The sequence below is a fragment of the Siniperca chuatsi genome, linkage group LG13 (genome assembly GCF_020085105.1).
Source record: "Siniperca chuatsi isolate FFG_IHB_CAS linkage group LG13, ASM2008510v1, whole genome shotgun sequence".
Lineage (NCBI taxonomy): Eukaryota > Metazoa > Chordata > Actinopteri > Centrarchiformes > Sinipercidae > Siniperca > Siniperca chuatsi.
Genome location: NC_058054.1, coordinates 8,911,739 through 8,922,313, shown reverse-complemented (window position 1 = coordinate 8,922,313; position 10,575 = coordinate 8,911,739). Strand labels below are relative to the sequence as shown.

Genomic DNA, 10,575 nt, shown 5'->3' with positions numbered 1-10,575 from the left:
CTGCAGGCTGTGTCAGAAACATTCACTTTTTATTGTCCTGTGACATATATGTTTATATATTCATCTCATTTCCCCCTGACTGTCAGGAGCTTTAAAGAACATTCGTCAGAGGGAGCACTTACCAACCCTCCCTGTAACCGTAGCAGAATCTAACATAATCTGTCTTGATGTGGAAAAATATATTTTGTAAACAGATTATGTTTTATTTAAATTTTATCAACATTTGCATCATTTGCCTTCTTGATATTTGGATCAAAAGATGCCAGATGCCATAGCTGTCAAGTGCCCCCCGCCCACAACAACACACACACACACATATATAGACACTCCTTTCTCCTGCCAAACGCTAAATCTCATCCACCTATGATTCAGGGTGTTAATAATAGATTTTTTACATACTGCTGAATATAACAAAATATAACAAAACACTAATATTATGTAATTTTGGACCAAAATCATTCAATTAAGTTCCAAGAGTTATCCCAAGTCAAAAGGCTGTTTGACTGAAGTTCCCCTTTTATTCTGCTGGAATTTTCCAACGTTTCAACCTTATTTATTTTTGAGTATTTACTTGCTAATAGGTGATTTAATTGCTCTAAACAAACTATATCTTCCTGAAACACATTTGAGCACTGCCCAGTACCCACATCCTTGAATAATGACAAGCTTTCAGAAAAGGACAGAATTAAAATTCAAAGGCAAGGCGGTTCATTTTAGTTCCAGGAACTGCTGTGTGACAAACACTTGACTGATTTTAATCTCATTCTTATTTATTTCAGTTTAGAGCTCGGCATGACTTTTTAAAAGCCAGTGGTGATTTTCACTGTTTTCATAGTGCAAGAGCACCATCTAGCAGGTCTCTTTAGGTATTAGTTTTGCTCACTTAAGCCATTAGATATTCACTCTAAAAGCCCTGCCTTCCCAGCACTGATGGAATAGCAAACGTTTATTTGCAGAATAAGCTTTTACTTAGAGTACTTTATCTCCCTGTCTATTATACACTCCACTGAGTCGGGATTATTGTTGTCTACATGTGTCTGCACTGTTAGCTATAAGATTGCCAAACTTGTCATTGTAGCATTCTTCTCAGAAACAGACATTTGACAAAATTTGCTTTAAAAAAGCTTGCATCTTGGAGAGCGATGACCTTGCTTAGGAGTCATAATGCAGTGACTTCTACTGTCCATAGTTGAATTAGTTTGTAATCAAACATTTGAAATGTTGTGCTTTATTAGATCAAATAACAGAACAGAGGTGGAATTCAAATAAGTACAATGACTGAACATTTTGAAGTAGAGAACTGAGAGCACAATTCTGTAAGACTTTAACTCAACTTTATTTCATGGATCTCTGCTTTTTGCTGAGCAACATTTATTGGACAATTTAGACAGCTTTTGTGTGTAAAACATATGATGAGCTAATTAAATACACAGTATGATGCACTGTTAAAATTTTAGCTAGACCACATAGAGCATTAAAATTCCTATGGGTTTTAAGCCTGTGACCGTGTAAGATGTAATTTTCTCCTACTCAAATACAAGCTGCAGGTGTGAGCCTCAGTAGTAACAATAACAGCAGTGACAGGAACCATTCCTCACAGCAGGTACTTGATATTGTGATATTCAAGTACATTAAAATGCAAATGCTTTAACACTTTTACTAAAAAAATTAATTCAAGATGACTAATTCTAGTGGAATATTAGAGTGGTGTTGATACTTTTACTTAAAGTAACAGTGGGAGATACATTATTCAAGAGTTAGATGAGAAGATCGATACCACTCTCCTATCTGTCTGTTAAATATGAAGCTACAGCCAGGAGACAGTTGGCTTAGCTTAGCATTAAGAGTGGAAATGGGGAAATAGCTAGCCAAGCTATTACTATTATACTCCACTTGCATCTGATGTTCAGTGTGTGTGTGTGTGTGTGTGACCATCATCAAAAATGTATAGCATCTCTCCAAACAGTGTCCTGACAAGCCAGTCATGCTCATTGGATATCAGTCATTAAAATTTAGCGAAGAGAGCAAAGTGTGGCCTAGGTAGGTATCAGGTTCCTCATTCAGGCTGTGGATGAATTTTTCAAAGTCCTGTTACCTCTACAGGCACCACTGCTGATGTCTCAAGGCTGTATGCTCTGACACTGCCGTTGTTTGTCTGTGCTGGTATTGTAGCTGAGGCGTGACAAAAGCCGAAGCAACAATAACAACATGAGTCTCAGGGTGGCTATACTGATTCATTTACTACTGCTTGTTCACGAGGCTTATTCTAAAAAAGGTGAGTTGCTATTTGTTATCTGGATGGAGCAAAGCTTAAATTTGATGGAAGTGCTTTATCTTGCAGGCACTGTATATACAGAGAAGGTTGGGCCTTAATTGTTCAATGTCAGGTTGTATCAGGTTGCTAGAAAATAGTAAAATAAATAAGAATGTGAGGAAAGAGCCATCAAGTTATCCAGTATCTTTTTTCTTTGATCTGAAAATGAAACTTTTCTTTGTGATTATAAGGTGTCAAATGTGGAGGAATCCTCTCTGCTCCATCTGGCAATATCTCCAGTCCAAACTTCCCAGGCCTGTATCCCTACAACATTGACTGTTCCTGGCTAATTGTGGTGGCAGAAGGTTCCTCTGTCCTCCTCACCTTCCACCACTTTGAGCTGGAGTACCATGCAAACTGTGCTTACGACTATATCAAGATCTACAATGGCGTATCTGAGGATGAGGGGAACCTCCTTGGGACATTTTGTGGTGACATCTCCCCGCCACAGTTCACCTCTTCTTGGAATGTCATGTCCATCATCTTCCATTCAGACCGCCATGTGGCCTACAGGGGCTTCAGTGTTGGCTACAGAAAAGGTAACTTGTTATATTTGATGCAATATGACAGGGCTCAAGTGCACAAAACTGGAGTTGATTTAGTCTGGCAACACTATAACTCATGTCTTTTAGCTAATACTTCTTGACCTTAACCTCACTGGAGAACATACAGAAACAAGACTAAGAGTCTACAGCCATGCTAGTGGCTCTGTGAGGCTGTACTTACACACAGTGGTGCTTTGAGCTAAATAATAATAGTAATAATAATAATAATAAAACTTTATTTATAGAGCACTTATCAAAACAAAGTACAAAGTGCTTCACAAAAAGAGAAATAAAATACCACAGTGAATGATAAACTGTAAAATATAAATAAATAAAATACATAAAAGCAATAAAATAAACAGACAGCTCAGGTAAAATCAGGATATGCTTTCTGATAAAAATGTGTTTTGAGAAGAGACTTAAAAGAAGACACTGACTCAGACAACCTAATTTCTTCGGGTAAGTTGTTCCAGAGCCTCGGGGCCCCGATGGCAAAAGCTCTGTCCCCTTTTGTTTTCATCCTGGACTCAGGAACAGACAGAAGACTCACATCAGCATGCTATTATGCTCACAATGATAATGCTAGCATGTTTATGTTTAAATATAATATAATGTTTACCATCTTCATATTCTGAGTTTAGCATGTTAGCATGCTAACATGCGTTAATTAGCACTAAACACAAAGTACAGCTGAGGCTGATGGGAATGTCAATAGTTTTTTTCACAGGCCTTTGGTCATAAAGCAAAGTATTGGACAAAATTAAAAACTGACCTGGTGGTCACCTGACAGTGCTACATGAAAGGTCAGGGGATGTACGTTATTACAGTTCATCCTCTGGAGACCATGAATGTGTGTACCAAATTTCACAGTAACCCATCCAATACTTCTTGAGATATTTCACTCAGAACCACAAATGTCAACCTCATGGTGGTGCTAGAGGAAAAGTGAGGGGATCACCAAAGTCATTAGGATTCATCCTCAGGGGACCATAAATGCTTATACAAAATTCCATGGTAATCCACCCAGTAGTTGTCATTATATTTCAGTCTGGACCAAAGTGGTGGACCAACTGACCGACACTGCCAACCCTAGAGTCATGCCACCAGCATGGCTAAAAATGTCACTGACAGTTTTCAAAGATATATCACTTTCTGACTGCAGTAATATGCAGCAAACTGAGTAACCAGTGTACTTCCATTGTTGCAGGTTGACCTTAGTTGTTTACCAGATTGCCTCATAAAACAAGTTCAGTTTACCAGTGCTGTCCTCTTTACAACCCTCTCTAGAGGTTGTTGTACCCCTTAACTGTCATCTGCAGTGTTACTCCTTTTCAAAAAGAAAAATATAAGGTGCATCTGAGTTTGCCTTCTATCCTCTCTAGATATGTGCGGTGGAGTCCTAACTGGCCTATCAGGTGTAATCTCCAGTCCAGGCTACCCTCAGGAGTACAACAATAATGCCGACTGCTCTTGGGCCATCCACGTGTCCAACACCAGTGTGGTCACCTTGGTCTTCTTGGACTTCCAGCTGGAAAACAATGAGGGATGTAATTTTGACTTTGTCGCACTGTTTGATGGACCGACAGTCACCCATCGCCACCTGGGCAAATACTGTGGGGCAGATAAACCCCCCAACATAGTCACCACCTCCAACCAGCTTCTGGTAGTCTTCAAGTCTGACTTCAACATTGGTGGACGTGGGTTCAAGGCCTACTATTATTCAGGTAGGAAAGTTTGGAGTGATTAGTTGTATTCCAAAAATAAACTCTTCACACCAGTATGCAAGTGCTTTCAGTATTTGACACCCTTGACTTTCCGTGTTTTTCGATGTAACTGCAGGAAATGGAAATGAAAAGACTTTGGTCAGTTATCAACAATGTCACATAATCCAAACAAAAATCCTATTCATTCGCCTATTCAGAACAGAAAAGCTACCATGAGCAGTCCACAGTGAAGACCTATAGATCAGCTGAGGGCTATAAAATTGTTGGGGAAAAACTAATTGGACTTTAACAATAGGAAACAATGGGATCTATGATTAGGCAGATGTAAGTGGTGAGTAAAAAAAAAAAAAACACATAACATCATACTGGAAGTTTGAAACAAGGCACATGAAAGACCTAGAACATGACACAAAAGATCCTGGCATCTGATGAAATGAAAACTGAACACTTGTGCTACAACACAAAGCACTATCTCTGGGTAGAGCAGAGCTCAGCACCCATTTTACACCATCCCTACCACGAACAAGAAAAAAAGTCCCCAAAGTAAAAGCCCTTGAGTGTTCTAGCCAAAGCCCAGACTGGAATCCAATTGAAACACTTCGGAATAACTTTTAGACAGCTGATCACAGACTGTCCTCATTTGACCTTGTCAGGCATAAACCGAAGCGGCAAAAGGATGAAAATCCTAAATTACAGTTGCAAAAGGAAGCTGACACAGACAGTCTATTTAAATTAGTTAATCTTCACTTTTTTAATATTTATAAAAGTAATGTTTTCACATATAATTTTATGTTGACATATGAGGAAACACTACTTTTAATCCATTCAGAAGGCCACACCACAAAATTGCAAGAATTGCAATCTCTAAAATGTAATGCTTTTAAAGGAATAGTTAGACATTTTGGGAAACATACGTATTTGGTTTTTTTTACAAAGAGTTAATATCACTCTCATGTTTGTACATTCAATATGAAACTACAGCTTCATACTACTAAAATAAGTATGAAGCTACAGCCAGCAGCTGCTTTGCTTAGCTTAGCATAGAGACTGGAAACAGCTAGCCTGGTTCTGTCCAAAGGAAACAAAATCCACCTACAGCACCTCTAAAGCTCACTAACTACCAGATTATATATATATATATTGGTTGTTTAATCCATACACAAACTGAAGTGTTAAAAAAAAATCTATATTGCCTTTTCACTATTTCTTGGCCTAGCGCAGTGACCAGGCTAGCTGTTTCCAGTCTCTATGCTAAGCTAAGCAAAGCAGCTGCTGGCTGTAGCTTCATACTTATTTTACACAAATGAGAGTGGTATTGCTCTTCTCATCTAATTCTTAGCAAGAAAGCAAATAAGCATTTTCCCCCAAAATGTGGAACTATTCCTTTAAACTTTGATCACATACCTGCTATAAACATAAACGTTAATTTTGTGAGACTCACTTATCAAATAGTGGATGCAGCATCCTAAAACACCAATACTGAACTGAACACACTCTAGTAAACTAATATAAATAAAGTTGACTAACTTATATGATCAACTGCACTTTAACAGGTGAATGCCAGCAGGTCCTGTCAGCTGTAAATGGCAACTTTAGCAGCCCGCATTTTCCAAACATCTACCCAAACAACATCAACTGCCACTGGAGCATCACTCTAACAGCTGGATACCGCATCAAACTCTTCTTCCCCGTCATGGACTTGGAGGGCCGCAACAGTCTGTCAGATGGGTGTGACTACGACTCTGTTGCAGTTTACGACGGGGACAGTCAGACAGACACCCTGCTAGGACGCTGGTGTGGCAGGGAACAAACTCCCTCTTTCATTTCAAAGGGCAACAAGTTGCTGGTGGTACTCAGCACAGACAGAAATGAAGCTCATAAAGGATTCACTGCTTCTTATCTTGGAGGTAAATGCTCCCTAAGTTGGCATGTGATTCATTTTTTTAGAATGAAAAACTTCACATTCATAATCTGCAGGAGTGTTAATTCTACTTATTCTGTGGGTGCTGTAGGTTTAAATCGTGCACTCCCTACTGCTTACAATATTCAGTCTAAATCTCAGCTAAAAATAATCTTGGTAAAACTCGAAATGCCTAAAATGCAAAATATTTATCTCTACAAACAACTCTTTCCCATGTCATTTTTATACTGTATTTACTGCTCTTCAAAAAGTGTGAACCGTGTCTTTTTCCCCCCCCGTAATCCCAGTGGTACCTGTAAACATTAGCTGCACAAGATCAGAATTCACCATTTTGATACCCCAGCAGTCCTTACCTCAGCTGGACCGTGAAAGCATCTACCTGGGAAACCCAGCCTGTGCAGCCCAGTTGACAGCCACCTCATACAAGATACTCGCTCAGTTTGTCAACTGTGGTACTGCTGGCCAGGTGACTAGCCAGTCTCATATCAATTACTGGTACACCACAATAGGCAATGATTCACCATACTTTAGCTGTTAGACGTTGATTTATGACAGACATTTGTGACATGCTTCTATTAATACTGTAACTCCTGATCCCTTGCAGAAACATCAGAACATCACTGTGCTGGTAAACAAACTCTACATTGATTTCTCTGATGGGAAGCAGCAGAATGTGCAAGAATATAAGGTGCAGTGTGATGCCTTGCGGAAGATCGCATCAGTGTCCATCATTTCAGCAGAGGAGCGACGTCTCGAGGAGCAGGCCCAGCAAACTGACAATGACAGTAATGGCAACGTAGGGGATGCAGAATTTGTGCCTCATGACCTGAGTGATATTGTCTTCATCAGCATCTGTGTTCTGGCTGTTATTCTCATGGTGATAGCTATTGTTTGGCTGGTGCTGCTTTAGTAATATATATATATGTATGTATGTGTGTGTGTGTGTGTATGGTCTTATCCAACAAAGAAAGGACTGCAAAGCTGAAGTTGATTGAAGTTATTTTCAATTATATTTTGTATAAAAATGTTTACCAACAGTATAAAAACAGACCTTATCAACAAAAAACTTCATGATTCCAGTACGAAGGAATGGCATTATCATCACCACCAACAATTAAGTACATATTCTTGACTGTGATTTGCATGCATTAATAAGAGAGTGTAAGGCTGCTCATGTGCCACAAATTGTAAAAGTATTTTATATTTCCTTTACAGAAAATCAAGAAAATAATTTAAAAAAAGTTACAAAATTAAATGTGTATCAAAAAACCTTTCAAATATCAAATAAAACAACCAGAAGTCTTCAATATGCAGTCGGAGGCTCAGCCTAATTCGTTACTTCTTGTATTTAGAAACCAGCTGGTTGACTGATATCGTGTTGTCCTTCACTTGAGTTCTGATCTCTGGGTTGTGTTTGAAGGCAAACACCAGTGCTCTAACAGTCCGTCTGTATGAGCTGCTGACTAACCGGGAGCTCTGGTGAAACACTTCTCTCTCAAGGTTGTCTATAAGACCGGAATCCTCCTGTAGGTCAGATAAGAAAATAAAAATAACATATTTACATAGCAGATATATAAAAAGATGTCAGTGGACTTTCAGCCAACATTCTGTATTTTTCTGTCACACGTAACAAGATGAGAAAAGCCAGTTTTCCTAATATTTTTACGTGTGGACTGTACTGTATATATCCATGCCTCACGCATGGATCATGTGTGCTGAATTTTAGGCAGACATTACTGATTTGGCATGTTTTCTGATGAGGAAGGAAACATTAAACTGCAAGAAGTTCAATGTGATTTTTATCTCTGATGCCATACAAAAACAAAAATATGACTCAAGCTAGGTTTTACACATTCATACAATTTACCAAATACTGTAGTGTCTTCATCAATTTCTATTCCCACAATATCACAACCAATATAATGTAAATTACAGGTGGAATAAGCAGAACAGTAGACTTTTGCCATTATATTAGACTTCACTGAGATGCTGTTTCTCACCTTAACCTCCAGGGCCTCAGACATTAGTCTTCTAGCGTTGCTCCTGAGTCCTTCAGATTGTTTGTCGGAGCGCACTACAATAGACGGCTTATTGGAATTCTCCTCGATGAATGTCCTCCAGTCAGTGTAAACCTTTGCTGCCATTGAACTCACCTCAGGGTCCAGATGCTTTCGCATTTTGTTGACAGTGTGACCTTAGAGGAGAGAGGTTTTGATAATGTGTTGAACTAATTTGTGTACTGTGAATTTAATAAAGGGCCTGGCATGTATGAGGTAAACACAACTCTGAGAGCCTCTTTTGAGTTATAATGCTGCTGAAACAATGCAGTGAAAGCGGACTTAAGACTTGTAACCATGCAGTATGTTCAACCTATGAACTGTTCATTTCTTGAGTTTAAACTGACTTCTACCGTCTGTCCCACATCCTGAACAGAAAGATACTAAAAAGTAAACTTTTTACAACTTTACAATACATTGTACATACATTATGCTTCTCACATAGGAACAGTGCATTGTGTCTGTAGTTTACACAGCAATATATCAGCATAGCAACGAGAAAATTGTAAAATAACATCTTAATATGAAGTTTTCCTCTGTCTACCTATTTTTGTGGACTTGAGCACCTCCCTGGATGGGATCTTCTTGCTCAGCTCTGTCAGGGCAGTCAGCAGGTTGTCCTTGCTCTGTCCTGGCAGCTCCAAGGTGGACTTGTAGCGCATAATATCCTCAATCACAACCACCCTCTGTGAGAAACACAGGGGTAATGAATGACTAAGTAAATCTGTCACGCAGTCACAGTGACTATGGCTGATCATTCACATGTAGGACTGATAACTCACCCGTAACGATTCAATTGTCGTTTGTTTGTAAACCTTTTCGTTACCATTCGATTTTTTAAGTGTTTCCCCCTTGGGAAGCCGCACTAAAAACTTGTCCATTTTCAAATACAAAAGTAGCAAGTTACCTAGTAGAGTGGTTGGTTTAGACAAACTAGTGATTAAACAGTTAAGTTTTGTTCAATAAAAGGGAACTGGTTGCGATAACTGAGTTCAGGTCAGAAGGAGGGTCCAAAGACAACCAGTGCTAACTGCTATTAGCAGTTAGCTACTTGGTTAACGTTGCCTAGCTAACTCCAATCTCCGTTTGAAATTCAATATATTTAACGCATTGCTGGATTGGTCATTAATCCATACCCCGCTAATTAATAGTTGCCTTTATAACCGCAACTGTGACAAATCTGTTTGGTCAAGCTAGCTACAGCTGAGTGGCTGGAATGGTAAATAGTAGCGACTAATGTTGCCTTTAGGTGCTGTCGGAAATAACAGGCAGTACGGTGGACCCAACCCAACAAGGTGGGAAATATGGAAATCGTTTGGAACCTATGGAAGCACACATGGTACAAAATATATTAACTAACCAATCATATGAATAAATACAGCAAAGTAAATAAATAATAATATACTACAAAATGATTAAACACCCCATTATTATAATGCAATTTCATTATTCTTATTTTCACAGTGAAATACGTTATTTATGAGGGGTTTTTTTGTACATCATTTATGTAATTTTATCGCCAAATTTATTTCTCAAGTGCCTAACAACAGTTCTTATTGGGTGAAATCCTACTTTACATCTCTATTTAGGATACATGTCTGGAAAGCAAAATCAATGTACTGCAGGAAATTGTGCCAGCATCTGCTTGTACAAATTATGCATTTCACGATAAAATGCAGTTGTTTGGAATTATGTATGACTATTATTGTGCGTGTGTCTGATGTTGCTTATCTTTTGTTATGGATATGCAAAAATACTGTCTGCTCAACTAAGTAAAATAATATTCTGCTGCTGCAGAAAGTACGTCTGTACAGCTTGATTTGATTTGATCATGTAATAAAACAATATACACGCAAGATACTTGTACAATTATACATAAAACCAGGGAAAAAAACAAAAAACAAAAAATACAACTGAAATAAACACAACACAAACAAGGTTGTATGCATAAAATTGAGGTGTCGCACAGAATACTAAAAGGACCCTAAATGTCAACATAACTTATTTCCATAGG

At 38.5% G+C, this 10,575-nt stretch overlaps 2 protein-coding genes across 2 annotated transcripts; one reads left to right on the top strand and one right to left on the bottom strand.

The window, feature by feature from the left end:
• Positions 1–1,794: 1,794 nt before the first annotated feature.
• On the top strand, positions 1,795–7,414 carry cdcp2 (CUB domain containing protein 2). The gene is made up of 6 exons (XM_044218188.1): positions 1,795–2,275; positions 2,506–2,853; positions 4,242–4,583; positions 6,137–6,490; positions 6,792–6,970; positions 7,109–7,414. The coding sequence occupies exons 1-6, from the start codon at positions 2,209–2,211 to the stop codon at positions 7,412–7,414; spliced, it is 1,596 nt and encodes a 531-aa protein (XP_044074123.1). The 5' UTR covers positions 1,795–2,208.
• A 77-nt stretch (positions 7,415–7,491) lies between these two features.
• Positions 7,492–9,838, bottom strand: tceanc2 (transcription elongation factor A (SII) N-terminal and central domain containing 2). Its single transcript, XM_044218186.1, has 4 exons — positions 9,344–9,838; positions 9,106–9,247; positions 8,505–8,698; positions 7,492–8,028 (listed from the first exon to the last, which is right to left on the bottom strand). Exons 1-4 carry the CDS (start codon positions 9,440–9,442, stop codon positions 7,840–7,842), a joined length of 624 nt encoding a protein of 207 aa, XP_044074121.1. The 5' UTR covers positions 9,443–9,838; the 3' UTR covers positions 7,492–7,839.
• Positions 9,839–10,575: the final 737 nt, after the last annotated feature.